The following is a 22,944-nucleotide window of genomic DNA, read 5'->3' as shown; positions in this document are numbered from 1 at the left end:
CGGTCTGCCATCCTGGGACAATGGCTCGTCACCAGGTGCTTGTTCATCTTCAGGACTTGACTCTGTTGGTCTGTCCTCAGTGGCAGTCTCGCCTGGTTCAGACATGTCATCTTTGGGCTCCTTGTCATCGCCAGGAGATTCGTCATCACCAGCCAATTCACTTGGTCTATCACTTTCATCAGGTTGAGATTCACTCTCTGGCTCTTTCTCTTCGTCTGCTGGTGAAGACTCATCCTCTGGTGACTCACTATCGTCCAGATCTTTTGGACCACTTTCGACAGGCTTTTGATCTATTGGTACAATTGGCTCATCTTCATCGCCAACAGATTTCTCATCATCAGGTTTACCATCATCATCAGCCTGTGATTCATCAAGTGGTCTGTCTTCATCATCTTCCGGATGATCAGAAGCTGTTGATGGTTCAGCTTCGTCAGAAGGCTCATCAGTTGGACTTGTCTCATCAGGCTTTTGGTCACTTGGAGCAATCACACTCTCAGAAACAGGTTCTCTATCATCTTCATCTGCTTCTGTCTTGAGAGGCGTCGCTATCTTTACCATCAGTAGGCTGTGACTCATCATCGGTCTGCCATCCTGGGACAATGGCTCGTCACCAGGTGCTTGTTCATCTTCAGGACTTGACTCTGTTGGTCTGTCCTCAGTGGCAGTCTCGTCTGGTTCAGACATGTCATCTTTGGGCTCCTTGTCATCGCCAGGAGATTCGTCATCACCAGCCAATTCACTTGGTCTATCACTTTCATCAGGTTGAGATTCACTCTCTGGCTCTTTCTCTTCGTCTGCTGGTGAAGACTCATCCTCTGGTGACTCACTATCGTCCAGATCTTTTGGACCACTTTCGACAGGCTTTTGATCTATTGGTACAATTGGCTCATCTTCATCGCCAACAGATTTCTCATCATCAGGTTTACCATCATCATCAGCCTGTGATTCATCAAGTGGTCTGTCTTCATCATCTTCCGGATGATCAGAAGCTGTTGATGGTTCAGCTTCGTCAGAAGGCTCATCAGTTGGACTTGTCTCATCAGGCTTTTGGTCACTTGGAGCAATCACACTCTCAGAAACAGGTTCTCTGTCATCTTCATCTGCTTCTGTCTTGAGAGGCGTCGCTATCTTTACCATCAGTAGGCTGTGACTCATCATCGGTCTGCCATCCTGGGACAATGGCTCGTCACCAGGTGCTTGTTCATCTTCAGGACTTGACTCTGTTGGTCTGTCCTCAGTGGCAGTCTCTGTCTGGTTCAGACATGTCATCTTTGGGCTCCTTTGTCATCGCCAGGAGATTCGTCATCACCAGCCAATTCACTCTTGGTCTATCACTTTCATCAGGTTGAGATTCACTCTCTGGCTCTTTCTCTTCGTCTGCTGGTGAAGACTCATCCTCTGGTGACTCACCATCGTCCAGATCTTTTGGACCACTTTCGACAGGCTTTTGATCTATTGGTACAATTGGCTCATCTTCATCGCCAACAGATTTCTCATCATCAGGTTTACCATCATCATCAGCCTGTGATTCATCAAGTGGTCTGTCTTCATCATCTTCCGGATGATCAGAAGCTGTTGATGGTTCAGCTTCGTCAGAAGGCTCATCAGTTGGACTTGTCTCATCAGGCTTTTGGTCACTTGGAGCAATCACACTCTCAGAAACAGGTTCTCTATCATCTTCATCTGCTTCGGCTTGAGAGGCATCGCTATCGTTTCCATCAGCAGGCTGTGACTCATCATCGGTCTGCCATCCTGGGACAATGGCTCGTCACCAGGTGCTTGTTCATCTTCAGGACTTGACTGTTGGTCTGTCCTCAGTGGCAGTCTCGTCTGGTTCAGACATGTCATCTTTGGGCTCCTTGTCATCGCCAGGAGATTCGTCATCACCAGCCAATTCACTTGGTCTATCACTTTCATCAGGTTGAGATTCACTCTCTGGCTCTTTCTCTTCGTCTGCTGGTGAAGACTCATCCTCTGGTGACTCACTATCGTCCAGATCTTTTGGACCACTTTCGACAGGCTTTTGATCTATTGGTACAATTGGCTCATCTTCATCGCCAACAGATTTCTCGTCATCAGGTTTACCATCATCATCAGCCTGTGATTCATCAAGTGGTCTGTCTTCATCATCTTCCGGATGATCAGAAGCTGTTGATGGTTCAGCTTCGTCAGAAGGCTCATCAGTTGGACTTGTCTCATCAGGCTTTTGGTCACTTGGAGCAATCACACTCTCAGAAACAGGTTCTCTGTCATCTTCATCTGCTTCGTCTTGAGAGGCGTCGCTATCTTTACCATCAGTAGGCTGTGACTCATCATCGGGACTGCCATCCTGGGACAATGCCTCGTCACCAGGTGCTTGTTCATCTTCAGGACTTGACTCTGTTGGTCTGTCCTCAGTTGCATTCTCGTCTGGTTCAGACATGTCATCTTTGGGCTCCTTGTCATCGCCAGGAGATTCGTCATCACCAGCCAATTCACTTGGTCTATCACTTTCATCAGGTTGAGATTCACTCTCTGGCTCTTTCTCTTCGTCTGCTGGTGAAGACTCATCCTCTGGTGACTCACTATCGTCCAGATCTTTTGGACCACTTTCGACAGGCTTTTGATCTATTGGTACAATTGGCTCATCTTCATCGCCAACAGATTTCTCATCATCAGGTTTACCATCATCATCAGCCTGTGATTCATCAAGTGGTCTGTCTTCATCATCTTCCGGATGATCAGAAGTTGTTGATGGTTCAGCTTCGTCAGAAGGCTCATCAGTTGGACTTGTCTCATCAGGCTTTTGGTCACTTGGAGCAATCACACTCTCAGAAACAGGTTCTCTATCATTCATCTGCTTTGTCTTGAGAGGCATCGCTATCTTTGCCATCAGTAGGCTGTGACTCATCATCGGTCTGCCATCCTGGGACAATGGCTCGTCACCAGGTGCTTGTTCGTCTTCAGGACTTGACTCTCTGGTCTGTCCTCAGTGGCAGTCTCTGTCTGGGACATGTCATCTTTGGGCTCTTGTCATCGCCAGGAGATTCGTCATCACCAGCCAATTCACTTGGTCTATCACTTTCATCAGGTTGAGATTCACTCTCTGGCTCTTTCTCTTCGTCTGCTGGTGAAGACTCATCCTCTGGTGACTCACTATCGTCCAGATCTTTTGGACCACTTTCGACAGGCTTTTGATCTATTGGTACAATTGGCTCATCTTCATCGCCAACAGATTTCTCATCATCAGGTTTACCATCATCATCAGCCTGTGATTCATCAAGTGGTCTGTCTTCATCATCTTCCGGATGATCAGAAGCTGTTGATGGTTCAGCTTCGTCAGAAGGCTCATCAGTTGGACTTGTCTCATCAGGCTTTTGGTCACTTGGAGCAATCACACTCTCAGAAACAGGTTCTCTGTCATCTTCATCTGCTTCGTTTTGAGAGGCGTCGCTATCTTTACCATCAGTAGGCTGTGACTCATCATCGGGTCTGCCATCCTGGGACAATGGCTCGTCACCAGGTGCTTGTTCATCTTCAGGACTTGACTCTGTTAGTCTGTCCTCAGTGGCAGTCACGTCTGGTTCAGACATGTCATCTTTGGGCTCCTTGTCATCGCCAGGAGATTCGTCATCACCAGCCAATTCACTTGGTCTATCACTTTCATCAGGTTGAGATTCACTCTCTGGCTCTTTCTCTTCGTCTGCTGGTGAAGACTCATCCTCTGGTGACTCACTATCGTCCAGATCTTTTGGACCACTTTCGACAGGCTTTTGATCTATTGGTACAATTGGCTCATCTTCATCGCCAACAGATTTCTCGTCATCAGGTTTACCATCATCATCAGCCTGTGATTCATCAAGTGGTCTGTCTTCATCATCTTCCGGATGATCAGAAGCTGTTGATGGTTCAGCTTCGTCAGAAGGCTCATCAGTTGGACTTGTCTCATCAGGCTTTTGGTCACTTGGAGCAATCACACTCTCAGAAACAGGTTCTCTGTCATCTTCATCTGCTTCGTCTTGAGAGGCGTCGCTATCTTTACCATCAGTAGGCTGTGACTCATCATCGGTCTGCCATCCTGGGACAATGGCTCGTCACCAGGTGCTTGTTCATCTTCAGGACTTGACTCTGTTGGTCTATCCTCAGTGGCAGTCTGGTCTGGTTCAGACATGTCATCTTTGGGCTCCTTGTCATCGCCAGGAGATTCGTCATCACCAGCCAATTCACTTGGTCTATCACTTTCATCAGGTTGAGATTCACTCTCTGGCTCTTTCTCTTCGTCTGCTGGTGAAGACTCATCCTCTGGTGACTCACTATCGTCCAGATCTTTTGGACCACTTTCGACAGGCTTTTGATCTATTGGTACAATTGGCTCATCTTCATCGCCAACAGATTTCTCATCATCAGGTTTACCATCATCATCAGCCTGTGATTCATCAAGTGGTCTGTCTTCATCAACTTCCGGATGATCAGAAGCTGTTGATGGTTCAGCTTCGTCAGAAGGCTCATCAGTTGGACTTGTCTCATCAGGCTTTTGGTCACTTGGAGCAATCACACTCTCAGAAACAGGTTCTCTATCATCTCCATCTGCTTCTGTCTTGAGAGGCATCGCTATCTTTGCCATCAGCAGGCTGTGACTCATCATCGGTCTGCCATCCTGGGACAATGGCTCGTCACCAGGTGCTTGTTCGTCTTCAGGACTTGACTCGTCTGGTTCAGACACGTCATCTTTGGGCTCCTTGTCGTCGCCAGGAGATTCGTCATCACCAGCCAATTCACTTGGTCTATCACTTTCATCAGGTTGAGATTCACTCTCTGGCTCTTTCTCTTCGTCTGCTGGTGAAGACTCATCCTCTGGTGACTCACTATCGTCCAGATCTTTTGGACCACTTTCGACAGGCTTTTGATCTATTGGTACAATTGGCTCATCTTCATCGCCAACAGATTTCTCGTCATCAGGTTTACCATCATCATCAGCCTGTGATTCATCAAGTGGTCTGTCTTCATCATCTTCCGGATGATCAGAAGCTGTTGATGGTGCAGCTTCGTCAGAAGGCTCATCAGTTGGACTTGTCTCATCAGGCTTTTGGTCACTTGGAGCAATCACACTCTCAGAAACAGGTTCTCTGTCATCTTCATCTGCTTCGACTTGAGATGCGTCGCTATCTTTACCATCAGTAGGCTGTGACTCATCATCGGTCTGCCATCCTGGGACAATGGCTCGTCACCAGGTGCTTGTTCATCTTCAGGACTTGACTCTGTTGGTCTGTCCTCAGTGGCAGTCTCTGTCTGGTTCAGACATGTCATCTTTGGGCTCCTTGTCATCGCCAGGAGATTCGTCATCACCAGCCAATTCACTTGGTCTATCACTTTCATCAGGTTGAGATTCACTCTCTGGCTCTTTCTCTTCGTCTGCTGGTGAAGACTCATCCTCTGGTGACTCACTATCGTCCAGATCTTTTGGACCACTTTCGACAGGCTTTTGATCTATTGGTACAATTGGCTCATCTTCATCGCCAACAGATTTCTCGTCATCAGGTTTACCATCATCATCAGCCTGTGATTCATCAAGTGGTCTGTCTTCATCATCTTCCGGATGATCAAAGCTGTTGATGGTTCAGCTTCGTCAGAAGGCTCATCAGTTGGACTTGTCTCATCAGGCTTTTGGTCACTTGGAGCAATCACACTCTCAGAAACAGGTTCTCTGTCATCTTCATCTGCTTCTGTCTTGAGAGGCGTCGCTATCTTTACCATCAGTAGGCTGTGACTCATCATTGGGTCTGCCATCCTGGGACAATGGCTCGTCACCAGGTGCTTGTTCATCTTCAGGACTTGACTCTGTTGGTCTGTCCTCAGTGGCAGTCTCGTCTGGTTCAGACATGTCATCTTTGGGCTCCTTGTCATCGCCAGGAGATTCGTCATCACCAGCCAATTCACTTGGTCTATCACTTTCATCAGGTTGAGATTCACTCTCTGGCTCTTTCTCTTCGTCTGCTGGTGAAGACTCATCCTCTGGTGACTCACTATCGTCCAGATCTTTTGGACCACTTTCGACAGGCTTTTGATCTATTGGTACAATTGGCTCATCTTCATCGCCAACAGATTTCTCATCATCAGGTTTACCATCATCATCAGCCTGTGATTCATCAAGTGGTCTGTCTTCATCATCTTCCGGATGATCAGAAGCTGTTGATGGTTCAGCTTCGTCAGAAGGCTCATCAGTTGGACTTGTCTCATCAGGCTTTTGGTCACTTGGAGCAATCACACTCTCAGAAACAGGTTCTCTATCATCTCCATCTGCTTCTGTCTTGAGAGGCATCGCTATCTTTGCCATCAGCAGGCTGTGACTCATCATCGGTCTGCCATCCTGGGACAATGGCTCGTCACCAGGTGCTTGTTCGTCTTCAGGACTTGACTCTGTTGGTCTGTCCTCAGTGGCAGTCTCGTCTGGTTCAGACATGTCATCTTTGGGCTCCTTGTCATCGCCAGGAGATTCGTCATCACCAGCCAATTCACTTGGTCTATCACTTTCATCAGGTTGAGATTCACTCTCTGGCTCTTTCTCTTCGTCTGCTGGTGAAGACTCATCCTCTGGTGACTCACTATCGTCCAGATCTTTTGGACCACTTTCGACAGGCTTTTGATCTATTGGTACAATTGGCTCATCTTCATCGCCAACAGATTTCTCGTCATCAGGTTTACCATCATCATCAGCCTGTGATTCATCAAGTGGTCTGTCTTCATCATCTTCCGGATGATCAGAAGCTGTTGATGGTTCAGCTTCGTCAGAAGGCTCATCAGTTGGACTTGTCTCATCAGGCTTTTGGTCACTTGGAGCAATCACACTCTCAGAAACAGGTTCTCTGTCATCTTCATCTGCTTCGTCTTGAGAGGCGTCGCTATCTTTACCATCAGTAGGCTGTGACTCATCATCGGGTCTGCCATCCTGGGACAATGGCTCGTCACCAGGTGCTTGTTCATCTTCAGGACTTGACTCTGTTGGTCTGTCCTCAGTGGCAGTCTCGTCTGGTTCAGACATGTCATCTTTGGGCTCCTTGTCATCGCCAGGAGATTCGTCATCACCAGCCAATTCACTTGGTCTATCACTTTCATCAGGTTGAGATTCACTCTCTGGCTCTTTCTCTTCGTCTGCTGGTGAAGACTCATCCTCTGGTGACTCACTATCGTCCAGATCTTTTGGACCACTTTCGACAGGCTTTTGATCTATTGGTACAATTGGCTCATCTTCATCGCCAACAGATTTCTCGTCATCAGGTTTACCATCATCATCAGCCTGTGATTCATCAAGTGGTCTGTCTTCATCATCTTCCGGATGATCAGAAGTTGTTGATGGTTCAGCTTCGTCAGAAGGCTCATCAGTTGGACTTGTCTCATCAGGCTTTTGGTCACTTGGAGCAATCACACTCTCAGAAACAGGTTCTCTGTCATCTTCATCTGCTTCTGTCTTGAGAGGCGTCGCTATCTTTACCATCAGGAGGCTGTGACTCAGCATCGGGTCGGCCATCCTGGGACAATGGCTCGTCACCAGGTGCTTGTTCATCTTCAGGACTTGACTCTGTTGGTCTGTCCTCAGTGGCAGTCTCGGCTGGTTCAGACATGTCATCTTTGGGCCCCTTGTCATCGCCAGGAGATTCGTCATCACCAGCCAATTCACTTGGTCTATCACTTTCATCAGGTTGAGATTCACTCTCTGGCTCTTCTCTTCGTCTGCTGGTGAAGACTCATCCTCTGGTGACTCACTATCGTCCAGATCTTTTGGACCACTTTCGACAGGCTTTTGATCTATTGGTACAATTGGCTCATCTTCATCGCCAACAGATTTCTCATCATCAGGTTTACCATCATCATCAGCCTGTGATTCATCAAGTGGTCTGTCTTCATCATCTTCCGGATGATCAGAAGCTGTTGATGGTTCAGCTTCGTCAGAAGGCTCATCAGTTGGACTTGTCTCATCAGGCTTTTGGTCACTTGGAGCAATCACACTCTCAGAAACAGGTTCTCTATCATCTTCATCTGCTTCTGTCTTGAGAGGCATCGCTATCTTTGCCATCAGTAGGCTGTGACTCATCATCGGGTCTGCCATCCTGGGACAATGGCTCGTCACCAGGTGCTTGTTCATCTTCAGGACTTGACTCTGTTGGTCTGTCCTCAGTGGCAGTCTCGTCTGGTTCAGACATGTCATCTTTGGGCTCCTTGTCATCGCCAGGAGATTCGTCATCACCAGCCAATTCACTTGGTCTATCACTTTCATCAGGTTGAGAATCACTCTCTGGCTCTTTCTCTTCGTCTGCTGGAGAAGACTCATCCTCTGGTGACTCACTATCGTCCAGATCTTTTGGACCACTTTCGACAGGCTTTTGATCTATTGGTACAATTGGCTCATCTTCATCGCCAACAGATTTCTCATCATCAGGTTTACCATCATCATCAGCCTGTGATTCATCAAGTGGTCTGTCTTCATCATCTTCCGGATGATCAGAAGCTGTTGATGGTTCAGCTTCGTCAGAAGGCTCATCAGTTGGACTTGTCTCATCAGGCTTTTTGGTCACTTGGAGCAATCACACTCTCAGAAACAGGTTCTCTATCATCTTCATCTGCTTCGTCTTGAGAGGCATCGCTATCTTTGCCATCAGTAGGCTGTGACTCATCATCGGTCTGCCATCCTGGGACAATGGCTCGTCACCAGGTGCTTGTTCATCTTCAGGACTTGACTCTGTTGGTCTGTCCTCAGTGGCAGTCTCGTCTGGTTCAGACATGTCATCTTTGGGCTCCTTGTCATCGCCAGGAGATTCGTCATCACCAGCCAATTCACTTGGTCTATCACTTTCATCAGGTTGAGATTCACTCTCTGGCTCTTTCTCTTCGTCTGCTGGTGAAGACTCATCCTCTGGTGACTCACTATCGTCCAGATCTTTTGGACCACTTTCGACAGGCTTTTGATCTATTGGTACAATTGGCTCATCTTCATCGCCAACAGATTTCTCATCATCAGGTTTACCATCATCATCAGCCTGTGATTCATCAAGTGGTCTGTCTTCATCATCTTCCGGATGATCAGAAGCTGTTGATGGTTCAGCTTCGTCAGAAGGCTCATCAGTTGGACTTGTCTCATCAGGCTTTTGGTCACTTGGAGCAATCACACTCTCAGAAACAGGTTCTCTATCATCTTCATCTGCTTCTGTCTTGAGAGGCATCGCTATCTTTGCCATCAGTAGGCTGTGACTCATCATCGGGTCTGCCATCCTGGGACAATGGCTCGTCACCAGGTGCTTGTTCATCTTCAGGACTTGACTCTGTTGGTCTGTCCTCAGTGGCAGTCTCGTCTGGTTCAGACATGTCATCTTTGGGCTCCTTGTCATCGCCAGGAGATTCGTCATCACCAGCCAATTCACTTGGTCTATCACTTTCATCAGGTTGAGATTCACTCTCTGGCTCTTTCTCTTCGTCTGCTGGTGAAGACTCATCCTCTGGTGACTCACTATCGTCCAGATCTTTTGGACCACTTTCGACAGGCTTTTGATCTATTGGTACAATTGGCTCATCTTCATCGCCAACAGATTTCTCGTCATCAGGTTTACCATCATCATCAGCCTGTGATTCATCAAGTGGTCTGTCTTCATCATCTTCCGGATGATCAGAAGCTGTTGATGGTTCAGCTTCGTCAGAAGGCTCATCAGTTGGACTTGTCTCATCAGGCTTTTGGTCACTTGGAGCAATCACACTCTCAGAAACAGGTTCTCTGTCATCTTCATCTGCTTCTGTCTTGAGAGGCGTCGCTATCTTTACCATCAGTAGGCTGTGACTCATCATCGGGACTGCCATCCTGGGACAATGGCTCGTCACCAGGTGCTTGTTCATCTTCAGGACTTGACTCTGTTGGTCTGTCCTCAGTGGCAGTCTCGTCTGGTTCAGACATGTCATCTTTGGGCTCCTTGTCATCGCCAGGAGATTCATCATCACCAGCCAATTCACTTGGTCTATCACTTTCATCAGGTTGAGATTCACTCTCTGGCTCTTTCTCTTCGTCTGCTGGTGAAGACTCATCCTCTGGTGACTCACTATCGTCCAGATCTTTTGGACCACTTTCGACAGGCTTTTGATCTATTGGTACAATTGGCTCACCTTCATCGCCAACAGATTTCTCATCATCAGGTTTACGATCATCATCAGCCTGTGATTCATCAAGTGGTCTGTCCTCATCATCTTCCGGATGACCAGAAGCTGTTGATGGTTCAGCTTCGTCAGAAGGCTCATCAGTTGGACTAGTCTCATCAGGCTTTTGGTCACTTGGAGCAATCACACTCTCAGAAACAGGTTCTCTGTCATCTTCATCTGCTTCTGTCTTGAGAGGCGTCGCTATCTTTGCCATCTGTAGGCTGTGACTCATCATCGGGTCTGCTATCCTGGGACAATGGCTCGTCACCAGGTGCTTGTTCATCTTCAGGACTTGACTCTGTTGGTCTGTCCTCAGTGGCAGTCTCGTCTGGTTCAGACATGTCATCTTTGGGCTCCTTGTCATCGCCAGGAGATTCGTCATCACCAGCCAATTCACTTGGTCTATCACTTTCATCAGGTTGAGATTCACTCTCTGGTTCTTTCTCTTCGTCTGCTGGTGAAGACTGATCCTCTGGTGACTCACTATCATCCAGATCTTTTGGACCACTTTCTACAGGTTTTTCATCTACTGGTACAATTGGTTCTTCAGAATCGGATATGATGTCGTCTGATTCACCTTCGTTGCTGTCAACATCATCGGACGTTTCCGGAATGGTTGCACTGTTGATTCTGGTTCGTCATCAATGTTGGAAGTTGGGTCTCTGTCAATTTCATCCATGCTATCAATACTGTCATTATCATCCAGAGCATTTGGCCCCCTTACGGGGTATTTGTTAAGGTTGCTTTCTTCTGGATCATTTAATTCAGATTTTTCGATATCATCCTGTGGTTTGTTCCCAACGTCTATTTCAGAGCCTTCTGGTTCTTCTTTTTCAGCAGAATCTTCATCAGATTCATTTTCAGACAGGTGTTCATCTTCGTCCTTAGGTTCTTCAGCATCTTGAGCAAAAGTTTGTCAAAATATCTGGAGATGTTTCCTCTGCTGGAACCATCGTACAAAGCACCGGTTCTTCTTGTACCTCTTCTCCTTTTCGTCAGATTCTGGGATGCATTTTCATCGTCGCTTTCAACTGGGGATTCATCGTGCATTCCCGCGCTCTCGTCTGTGGGTTTATCACTGTCGCTAGGTTCCTCTGTTAAATTGGGTGGTTCTGTTGATTCATCTAATGCTTCATTAATATTCTCATCGTCTTCATCTGACTGGTCACTTCCTTCTGCAGATTCAAAGTCCTTAAAGATGTCTGGAGATATTTCCTCTGAAGGCTTAATTGTACAAGAGATAGGATCTTCTTCGACAACAGGCCGCTCATCTTCTAAATGACTTTCATTTCTTTCTGAATCCTCGTCACTATCTGAAGGCTCAGATGGAACAGTTCCGTCAAGTTCAACATCAGAAGGAGCAGTAACACTTTCTGACACCGGTTCCCTTTCATCCTCTTCTGCAGAGCTTTTCTGTCTTCGCTATCAAATTCTCTGTCGCTAACAGGAACTGCAGTGACAAGTGGTGGTGAATCTGTTTCTTCTGAAGGTTCTTTTGCTTCCTTCCAAAACAAATAAGTGTCTTCAATTTCAGGCTCATCAGATGCATCATAAGCTTACATTTGCAAGAGAAACGGTTTCCTCAAGATCTCTTAGAGGCACATCCAAACAGACAGTAAATGATTCATCACCGGACGAATCGTTGTCGTCGGGCTGATCTTCTGCAAACTGCTTTTCAATATCTTCTTTCCTTGGCTTCTCTACAGGCAACTGCATTATTGGAGTAATCTCAGCATCCGATAACGAACCATCTTTTTCAGATAAATTATCGAAATCAGATCTATCCTCATCTTCTGGATGATCGGAACCCACTGATGGTTCAGCTTCGTCAGAAGGCTCATCAGTTGGACTAGTCTCATCAGGCTTTTGGTCACTTGGAGCAATCACACTCTCAGAAACAGGTTCTCTGTCATCTTCATCTGCTTCGTCTTGAGAGGCGTCGCTATCTTTACCATCAGTAGGCTGTGACTCATCATCGGGTCTGCCATCCTGGGACAATGGCTCGTCACCAGGTGCTTGTTCATCTTCAGGACTTGACTCTGTTGGTCTGTCCTCAGTGGCAGGCTCGTCTGGTTCAGACATGTCATCTTTGGGCCCCTTGTCATCGCCAGGAGATTCGTCATCACCAGCCAATTCACTTGGTCTATCACTTTCATCAGGTTGAGATTCACTCTCTGGCTCTTTCTCTTCGTCTGCTGGTGAAGACTCATCCTCTGGTGACTCACTATCGTCCAGATCTTTTGGACCACTTTCGACAGGCTTTTGATCTATTGGTACAATTGGCTCATCTTCATCGCCAACAGATTTCTCATCATCAGGTTTACCATCATCATCAGCCTGTGATTCATCAAGTGGTCTGTCTTCATCATCTTCCGGATGATCAGAAGCTGTTGATGGTTCAGCTTCGTCAGAAGGCTCATCAGTTGGACTTGTCTCATCAGGCTTTTGGTCACTTGGAGCAATCACACTCTCAGAAACAGGTTCTCTATCATCTTCATCTGCTTCGTCTTGAGAGGCATCGCTATCTTTGCCATCAGTAGGCTGTGACTCATCATCGGTCTGCCATCCTGGGACAATGGCTCGTCACCAGGTGCTTGTTCGTCTTCAGGACTTGACTCTGTTGGTCTGTCCTCAGTGGCAGTCTCGTCTGGTTCAGACATGTCATCTTTGGGCTCCTTGTCATCGCCAGGAGATTCGTCATCACCAGCCAATTCACTTGGTCTATCACTTTCATCAGGTTGAGATTCACTCTCTGGCTCTTTCTCTTCGTCTGCTGGTGAAGACTCATCCTCTGGTGACTCACTATCGTCCAGATCTTTTGGACCACTTTCGACAGGCTTTTGATCTATTGGTACAATTGGCTCATCTTCATCGCCAACAGATTTCTCGTCATCAGGTTTACCATCATCATCAGCCTGTGATTCATCAAGTGGTCTGTCTTCATCATCTTCCGGATGATCAGAAGCTGTTGATGGTTCAGCTTCGTCAGAAGGCTCATCAGTTGGACTTGTCTCATCAGGCTTTTGGTCACTTGGAGCAATCACACTCTCAGAAACAGGTTCTCTGTCATCTTCATCTGCTTCGTCTTGAGAGGCGTCGCTATCTTTACCATCAGTAGGCTGTGACTCATCATCGGGTCTGCCATCCTGGGACAATGGCTCGTCACCAGGTGCTTGTTCATCTTCAGGACTTGACTCTGTTGGTCTGTCCTCAGTGGCAGTCTCGTCTGGTTCAGACATGTCATCTTTGGGCTCCTTGTCATCGCCAGGAGATTCGTCATCACCAGCCAATTCACTTGGTCTATCACTTTCATCAGGTTGAGATTCACTCTCTGGCTCTTTCTCTTCGTCTGCTGGTGAAGACTCATCCTCTGGTGACTCACTATCGTCCAGATCTTTTGGACCACTTTCGACAGGCTTTTGATCTATTGGTACAATTGGCTCATCTTCATCGCCAACAGATTTCTCATCATCAGGTTTACCATCATCATCAGCCTGTGATTCATCAAGTGGTCTGTCTTCATCATCTTCCGGATGATCAGAAGCTGTTGATGGTTCAGCTTCGTCAGAAGGCTCATCAGTTGGACTTGTCTCATCAGGCTTTTGGTCACTTGGAGCAATCACACTCTCAGAAACAGGTTCTCTGTCATCTTCATCTGCTTCGTTTTGAGAGGCGTCGCTATCTTTACCATCAGTAGGCTGTGACTCATCATCGGGACTGCCATCCTGGGACAATGGCTCGTCACCAGGTGCTTGTTCATCTTCAGGACTTGACTCTGTTGGTCTGTCCTCAGTGGCAGTCTCGTCTGGTTCAGACATGTCATCTTTGGGCTCCTTGTCATCGCCAGGAGATTCGTCATCACCAGCCAATTCACTTGGTCTATCACTTTCATCAGGTTGAGATTCACTCTCTGGCTCTTTCTCTTCGTCTGCTGGTGAAGACTCATCCTCTGGTGACTCACTATCGTCCAGATCTTTTGGACCACTTTCGACAGGCTTTTGATCTATTGGTACAATTGGCTCATCTTCATCGCCAACAGATTTCTCGTCATCAGGTTTACCATCATCATCAGCCTGTGATTCATCAAGTGGTCTGTCTTCATCATCTTCCGGATGATCAGAAGCTGTTGATGGTTCAGCTTCGTCAGAAGGCTCATCAGTTGGACTTGTCTCATCAGGCGTTTGGTCACTTGGAGCAATCACACTCTCAGAAACAGGTTCTCTGTCATCTTCATCTGCTTCGTTTTGAGAGGCGTCGCTATCTTTACCATCAGTAGGCTGTGACTCATCATCGGGTCTGCCATCCTGGGACAATGGCTCGTCACCAGGTGCTTGTTCATCTTCAGGACTTGACTCTGTTGGTCTGTCCTCAGTGGCAGTCTCTGTCTGGTTCAGACATGTCATCTTTGGGCTCCTTGTCATCGCCAGGAGATTCGTCATCACCAGCCAATTCACTTGGTCTATCACTTTCATCAGGTTGAGATTCACTCTCTGGCTCTTTCTCTTCGTCTGCTGGTGAAGACTCATCCTCTGGTGACTCACTATCGTCCAGATCTTTTGGACCACTTTCGACAGGCTTTTGATCTATTGGTACAATTGGCTCATCTTCATCGCCAACAGATTTCTCGTCATCAGGTTTACCATCATCATCAGCCTGTGATTCATCAAGTGGTCTGTCTTCATCATCTTCCGGATGATCAGAAGCTGTTGATGGTTCAGCTTCGTCAGAAGGCTCATCAGTTGGACTTGTCTCATCAGGCTTTTGGTCACTTGGAGCAATCACACTCTCAGAAACAGGTTCTCTGTCATCTTCATCTGCTTCGTCTTGAGAGGCGTCGCTATCTTTACCATCAGTAGGCTGTGACTCATCATCGGTCTGCCATCCTGGGACAATGGCTCGTCACCAGGTGCTTGTTCATCTTCAGGACTTGACTATGTTGGTCTGTCCTCAGTGGCAGTCTCGTCTGGTTCAGACATGTCATCATTGGGCTCCTTGTCATCGCCAGGAGATTCGTCATCACCAGCCAATTCACTTGGTCTATCACTTTCATCAGGTTGAGATTCACTCTCTGGCTCTTTCTCTTCGTCTGCTGGTGAAGACTCATCCTCTGGTGACTCACTATCGTCCAGATCTTTTGGACCACTTTCGACAGGCTTTTGATCTATTGGTACAATTGGCTCATCTTCATCGCCAACAGATTTCTCATCATCAGGTTTACCATCATCATCAGCCTGTGATTCATCAAGTGGTCTGTCTTCATCATCTTCCGGATGATCAGAAGCTGTTGATGGTTCAGCTTCGTCAGAAGGCTCATCAGTTGGACTTGTCTCATCAGGCTTTTGGTCACTTGGAGCAATCACACTCTCAGAAACAGGTTCTCTATCATCTTCATCTGCTTCGTCTTGAGAGGCGTCGCTATCTTTACCATCAGTAGGCTGTGACTCATCATCGGGTCTGCCATCCTGGGACAATGGCTCGTCACCAGGTGCTTGTTCGTCTTCAGGACTTGACTCTGTTGGTCTGTCCTCAGTGGCAGTCTCATCTGGTTCAGACATGTCATCTTTGGGCTCCTTGTCATCGCCAGGAGATTCGTCATCACCAGCCAATTCACTTGGTCTATCACTTTCATCAGGTTGAGATTCACTCTCTGGCTCTTTCTCTTCGTCTGCTGGTGAAGACTCATCCTCTGGTGACTCACTATCGTCCAGATCTTTGGACCACTTTCGACAGGCTTTTGATCTATTGGTACAATTGGCTCATCTTCATCGCCAACAGATTTCTCATCATCAGGTTTACCATCATCATCAGCCTGTGATTCATCAAGTGGTCTGTCTTCATCATCTTCCGGATGATCAGAAGCTGTTGATGGTTCAGCTTCGTCAGAAGGCTCATCAGTTGGACTTGTCTCATCAGGCTTTTGGTCACTTGGAGCAATCACACTCTCAGAAACAGGTTCTCTGTCATCTTCATCTGCTTCTGTCTTGAGAGGCGTCGCTATCTTTACCATCAGTAGGCTGTGACTCATCATCGGCACTGCCATCCTGGGACAATGGCTCGTCACCAGGTGCTTGTTCATCTTCAGGACTTGACTCTGTTGGTCTGTCCTCAGTGGCAGTCTCTGTCTGGTTCAGACATGTCATCTTTGGGCTCCTTGTCATCGCCAGGAGATTCGTCATCACCAGCCAATTCACTTGGTCTATCACTTTCATCAGGTTGAGATTCACTCTCTGGCTCTTTCTCTTCGTCTGCTGGTGAAGACTCATCCTCTGGTGACTCACTATCGTCCAGATCTTTTGGACCACTTTCGACAGGCTTTTGATCTATTGGTACAATTGGCTCATCTTCATCGCCAACAGATTTCTCATCATCAGGTTTACCATCATCATCAGCCTGTGATTCATCAAGTGGTCTGTCTTCATCATCTTCCGGATGATCAGAAGCTGTTGATGGTTCAGCTTCGTCAGAAGGCTCATCAGTTGGACTTGTCTCATCAGGCTTTTGGTCACTTGGAGCAATCACACTCTCAGAAACAGGTTCTCTGTCATCTTCATCTGCTTCTGTCTTGAGAGGCGTCGCTATCTTTACCATCAGTAGGCTGTGACTCATCATCGGTCTGCCATCCTGGGACAATGGCTCGTCACCAGGTGCTTGTTCATCTTCAGGACTTGACTCTGTTGGTCTGTCCTCAGTGGCAGTCTCTGTCTGGTTCAGACATGTCATCTTTGGGCTCCTTGTCATCGCCAGGAGATTCGTCATCACCAGCCAATTCACTTGGTCTATCACTTTCATCAGGTTGAGATTCACTCTCTGGCTCTTTCTCTTCGTCTGCTGGTGAAGACTCATCCTCTGGTGACTCACTATCGTCCAGATCTTTTGGACCACTTTCGACAGGCTTTTTGATCTATTGGTACAATTGGCTCATCTTCATCGCCAACAGATTTCTCATCATCAGGTTTACCATCATCATCAGCCTGTGATTCATCAAGTGGTCTGTCTTCATCATCTTCCGGATGATCAGAAGCTGTTGATGGTTCAGCTTCGTCAGAAGGCTCATCAGTTGGACTTCTCTCATCAGGCTTTTTGGTCACTTGGAGCAATCACACTCTCAGAAACAGGTTCTCTATCATCTTCATCTGTTTGTCTTGAGAGGCATCGCTATCTTTGCCATCAGTAGGCTGTGACTCATCATCGGTCTGCCATCCTGGGACAATGGCTCGTCACCAGGTGCTTGTTCATCTTCAGGACTTGACTCTGTTGGTCTGTCCTCAGTGGCAGTCTCTGTCTGGTTCAGACATGTCATCTTTGGGCTCCTTGTCATCGCCAGGAGATTCTGTCATCACCAGCCAATTCACTTGGTCTATCACTTTCATCAGGTTGAGATTCACTCTCTGGCTCTTTCTCTTCGTCTGCTGGTGAAGACTCATCCTCTGGTGACTCACTATCGTCCAGATCTTTTGGACCACTTTCGACAGGCTTTTGATCTATTGGTACAATTGGCTCATCTTCATCGCCAACAGATTTCTCGTCATCAGGTTTACCATCATCATCAGCCTGTGATTCATCAATGGTCTGTCTTCATCATCTTCCGGATGATCAGAAGCTGTTGATGGTTCAGCTTCGTCAGAAGGCTCATCAGTTGGACTTGTCTCATCAGGCTTTTGGTCACTTGGAGCAATCACACTCTCAGAAACAGGTTCTCTGTCATCTTCATCTTGAGAGGCGTCGCTATCTTTACCATCAGTAGGCTGTGACTCATCATGGGGTCTGCCATCCTGGGACAATGGCTCGTCACCAGGTGCTTGTTCATCTTCAGGACTTGACTCTGTTGGTCTGTCCTCAGTGGCAGTCTCTGTCTGGTTCAGACATGTCATCTTTGGGCTCCTTTGTCATCGCCAGGAGATTCGTCATCACCAGCCAATTCACTTGGTCTATCACTTTCATCAGGTTGAGATTCACTCTCTGGCTCTTTCTCGTCGTCTGCTGGTGAAGACTCATCCTCTGGTGACTCACTATCGTCCAGATCTTTTGGACCACTTTCGACAGGCTTTTGATCTATTGGTACAATTGGCTCATCTTCATCGCCAACAGATTTCTCGTCATCAGGTTTACCATCATCATCAGCCTGTGATTCATCAAGTGGTCTGTCTTCATCATCTTCCGGATGATCAAAAGCTGTTGATGGTTCAGCTTCGTCAGAAGGCTCATCAGTTGGACGTGTCTCATCAGGCTTTTGGTCACTTGGAGCAATCACACTCTCAGAAACAGGTTCTCTGTCATCTTCATCTGCTTCGTCTTGAGAGGCGTCGCTATCTTTACCATCAGTAGGCTGTGACTCATCATCGGGACTGCCATCCTGGGACAATGGCTCGTCACCAGGTGCTTGTTCATCTTCAGGACTTGACTCTGTTGGTCTGTCCTCAGTGGCAGTCTCGTCTGGTTCAGACATGTCATCTTTGGGCTCCTTGTCATCGCCATGAGATTCGTCATCACCAGCCAATTCACTTGGTCTATCACTTTCATTAGGTTGAGATTCACTCTCTGGCTCTTTCTCTTCGTCTGCTGGTGAAGACTCATCCTCTGGTGACTCACTATTGTCCAGACCTTTTGGACCACTTTCGACAGGCTTTTGATCTATTGGTACAATTGGCTCACCTTCATCGCCAACAGATTTCTCATCATCAGGTTTACCATCATCATCAGCCTGTGATTCATCAAGTGGTCTGTCTTCATCATCTTCCGGATAATCAGAAGCTGTTGATGGTTCAGCTTCGTCAGAAGGCTCATCAGTTGGACTTGTCTCATCAGGCTTTTGGTCACTTGGAGCAATCAGACTCTCAGAAACAGGTTCTCTATCATCTTCATCTGCTTCGTCTTGAGAGGTATCGCTATCTTTGCCATCAGTAGGCTGTGACTCATCATCGGGTCTGCCATCCTGGGACAATGGCTCGTCACCTGGTGATTGTTCATCTTCAGGACTTGACTCTGTTGGTCTGTCCTCAGTGGCAGTCTCGTCTGGTTCAGACATGTCATCTTTGGGCTCCTTGTCATCGCCAGGAGATTCGTCATCACCAGCTAATTCACTTGGTCTATCACTTTCATCAGGTTGAGAATCACCTCTGGCTCTTTCTCTCTTCGTCTGGCTGGAGAAGACTCATCCTCTGGTGCCTCACTATTGTCCAGATCTGTTGCACCACTTTCGGCAGGCTTTTGATCTATTGGTACAATTCGCTCACCTTCATCGCCAACAGATTTCTCATCATCAGGTTTACATCATCATCAGCCTGTGATTCATCAAGTGGTCTGTCTTCATCATCTTCCGGATGATCAGAAGCTGTTGATGGTTCAGCTTCTGTCAGAAGGCTCATCAGTTGGACTTGTCTCATCAGGCTTTTTGGTCACTTGGAGCAATCACACTCTCAGAAACAGGTTCTCTGTCATCTTCATCTGCTTCTGTCTTGAGAGGCGTCGCCATCTTTACCATCAGTAGGCTGTGACTCATCATCGGTCTGCCATCCTGGGACAAATGGCTCGTCACCAGGTGCTTGTTCATCTTCAGGACTTGACTCTGTTGGTCTGTCCTCAGTGGCAGTCTCGTCTGGTTCAGACATGTCATCTTTGGGCTCTTTGTCATCGCCAGGAGATTCGTCATCACCAGCCAATTCACTTGGTCTATCACTTTCATCAGGTTGAGATTCACTCTCTGGCTCTTTCTCTTCGTCTGCTGGTGAAGACTCATCCTCTGGTGACTCAGTATCGTCCAGATCTTTTGGACCACTTTCGACAGGCTTTTGATCGATAGGTACAATTGGCTCACCTTCATCGCCAACAGATTTCTCATCATCAGGTAAATCATCATCATCAGCCTGTGATTCATCAAGTGGTCTGTCTTCATCATCTTCCGGATGATCAGAAGTTGTTGATGGTTCAGCTTCGTCAGAAGGCTCATCAGTTGGACTTGTCTCATCAGGCTTTTGGTCACTTGGAGCAATCACACTCTCAGAAACAGGTTGTCTGTCATCTTCATCTGTTTCGACTTGAGAGGCGTCGCTATCTTTACCATCAGTAGGCTGTGACTCATCATCGGGTCTGCCATCCTGGGACAATGGCTCGTCACCAGGTGCTTGTTCATCTTCAGGACTTGACTCTGTTGGTCTGTCCTCAGCGGCTGTCGCGTCTGGTTCAGACATGTCATCTTTGGGCCCCTTGTCATCGCCAGGAGATTCGTCATCACCAGCCAATTCACTTGGTCTATCACTTTCATCAGGTTGAGAATCACTCTCTGGCTCTTTCTCTTCGTCTGCTGGTGAAGACTCATCCTCTGGTGACTCACTCTCGTCCAGATCTTTTGGACCACTTTCGACAGGCTTTTGATCTATTGGTACAATTGGCTCATCTTCATCGCCAACAGATTTCTCATCATCAGGTTTACCATCATCATCAGCCTGTGATTCATCAAGTGGTCTGTCTTCATCATCTTCCGGATGATCAGAAGCTGTTGATGGTTCAGCTTCGTCAGAAGGCTCATCAGTTGGACTTGTCTCATCAGGCTTTTGGTCACTTGGAGCAATCACACTCTCAGAAACAGGTTCTCTGTCATCTTCATCTGCTTCGTCTTGAGAGGCGTCGCTATCTTTACCATCAGTAGGCTGTGACTCATCATCGGGTCTGCCATCCTGGGACAATGGCTCGTCACCAGGTGCTTGTTCATCTTCAGGACTTGACTCTGTTGGTCTGTCCTCAGTGGCAGTCTCTGTCTGGTTCAGACATGTCATCTTTTGGGGCCCTTTGTCATCGCCAGGGAGATTCGTCATCACCAGCCAATTCACTTGGTCTCATCACTTTCATCAGGTTGAGATTCACTCTCTGGCTCTTTCTCTTCGTCTGCTGGTGAAGACTCATCCTCTGGTGACTCACTATCGTCCAGATCTTTTGGACCACTTTCGACAGGCTTTTGATCTATTGGTACAATTGGCTCACCTTCATCGCCAACAGATTTCTCATCATCAGGTTTATCATCATCATCAGCCTGTGATTCATCAAGTGGTCTGTCCTCATCATCCTCCGGATGATCAGAAGCTGTTGATGGTTCAGCTTCGTCAGAAGGCTCTCAGTTGGACTTGTCTCATCAGGCTTTTTGGTCACTTGGAGCAATCACACTCTCAGAAACAGGTTCTCTGTCATCTTCATCTGCTTCTGTCTTGAGAGGTGTCGCTATCTTTACCATCAGTAGGCTGTGACTCATCATCGGTCTGCCATCCTGGGACAATGGCTCGTCACCAGGTGCTTGTTCATTTTCAGGACTTGACTCTGTTGGTCTGTCCTCAGTGGCAGTCTCGTCTGGTTCAGACATGTCATCTTTGGGCCCCTTGTCATCGCCAGGAGATTCGTCGTCACCAGCCAATTCACTTGGTCTATCACTTTCATCATCTTGAGATTCACTCTCTGGCTCTTTCTCTTCGTCTGCTGGTGAAGACTCATCCTCTGGTGACTCACTATTGTCCAGATCTTTTGGACCACTTTCGACAGGCTTTTGATCTATTGGTACAATTGGCTCACCTTCATCGCCAACAGATTTCTCATCATCAGGTTTACCATCATCATCAGCCTGTGATTCATCAAGTGGTCTGTCTTCATCATCTTCCGGATAATCAGAAGCTGTTGATGGTTCAGCTTCGTCAGAAGGCTCATCAGTTGGACTTGTCTCATCAGGCTTTTTGGTCACTTGGAGCAATCACACTCTCAGAAACAGGTTCTCTGTCATCTTCATCTGCTTCGTCTTGAGAGGCGTCGCTATCTTTACCATCAGTAGGCTGTGACTCATCATTGGGTCTGCCATCCTGGGACAATGGCTCGTCACCAGGTGCTTGTTCATCTTCAGGACTTGACTCTGTTGGTCTGTCCTCAGTGGCAGTCTCGTCTGGTTCAGACATGTCATCTTTGGGCTCCTTGTCATCGCCAGGAGATTCGTCATCACCAGCCAATTCACTTGGTCTATCACTTTCATCAGGTTGAGATTCACTATCTGGCTCTTTCTCTTCGTCTGCTGGTGAAGACTCATCCTCTGGTGACTCACCATCGTCCAGATATCTTTTGGACCACTTTCGACAGGCTTTTTATCTATTGGTACAATTGGCTCATCTTCATCGCCAACACATTTCTCATCATCAGGTTTACCATCATCATCAGCCTGTGATTCATCAAGTGGTCTGTCTTCATCCGCTTCCGGATGATCAGAAGCTGCTGGTTCAGCTTCGTCAGAAGGCTCATCAGTTGGACTGGTCTCATCAGGCTTTTGGTCACTTGGAGCAATCACACTCTCAGAAACAGGTTCTCTGTCATCTTCATCTGCTTCGTTTTGAGAGGCGTCGCTATCTTTACCATCAGTAGGCTGTGACTCATCATCAGGACTGCCATCCTGGGACAATGGCTCGTCACCAGGTGCTTGTTCATCTTCAGGACTCTGACTCTGTTGGTCTGTCCTCAGTGGCAGTCTCGTCTGGTTCAGACATGTCATCTTTGGGCTCCTTTGTCATCGCCAGGAGATTCGTCATCACCAGCCAATTCACTTGGTCTATCACTTTCATCAGGTTGAGATTCACTCTCTGGCTCTTTCTCTTCGTCTGCTGGTGAAGCCTCATCCTCTGGTGACTCACTATCGTCCACATCTTTTGGACCACTTTCGACAGGCTTTTGCTCTATTTGTACAATTGGCTCATCTTCATCGCCAACAGATTTCTCATCATCAGGTTTACCATCATCATCAGCCTGTGATTCATCAAGTGGTCTGTC

At 47.3% G+C, this 22,944-nt stretch overlaps 2 protein-coding genes across 2 annotated transcripts in view; both read right to left on the bottom strand.

The window, feature by feature from the left end:
• LOC140167512 (titin-like) overlaps nt 1–22,944 on the bottom strand; it is a 281,497-nt gene that overhangs the window by 180,434 nt on the left and 78,119 nt on the right. The window lies entirely within an intron of this gene.
• On the bottom strand, nt 1,648–2,857 carry LOC140168700 (uncharacterized). Its single transcript, XM_072192111.1, has 2 exons — nt 2,240–2,857; nt 1,648–1,830 (listed from the first exon to the last, which is right to left on the bottom strand). Exons 1-2 carry the CDS (start codon nt 2,855–2,857, stop codon nt 1,648–1,650), a joined length of 801 nt encoding a protein of 266 aa, XP_072048212.1.

The sequence above is a fragment of the Amphiura filiformis genome, chromosome 13 (genome assembly GCF_039555335.1).
Source record: "Amphiura filiformis chromosome 13, Afil_fr2py, whole genome shotgun sequence".
NCBI lineage: Eukaryota > Metazoa > Echinodermata > Ophiuroidea > Amphilepidida > Amphiuridae > Amphiura > Amphiura filiformis.
This window is presented reverse-complemented; position numbering and strand designations above follow the sequence as displayed.

What these genes read in the sequence shown, in the direction of transcription:
- LOC140168700 (XM_072192111.1), bottom strand. Translation starts at nt 2,857, where the DNA reads ATGCCTCTCAAGACAAAGCAGATGAATGATAGAGAACCTGTTTCTGAG. An exon ending in ATGAAGATGACAGAGAACCT is followed by an intron (nt 1,831 to 2,239) that starts GTTTCTGAGAGT and finishes TGTCTGAACCAG; the next exon opens with ACGAGACTGCCACTGAGGAC.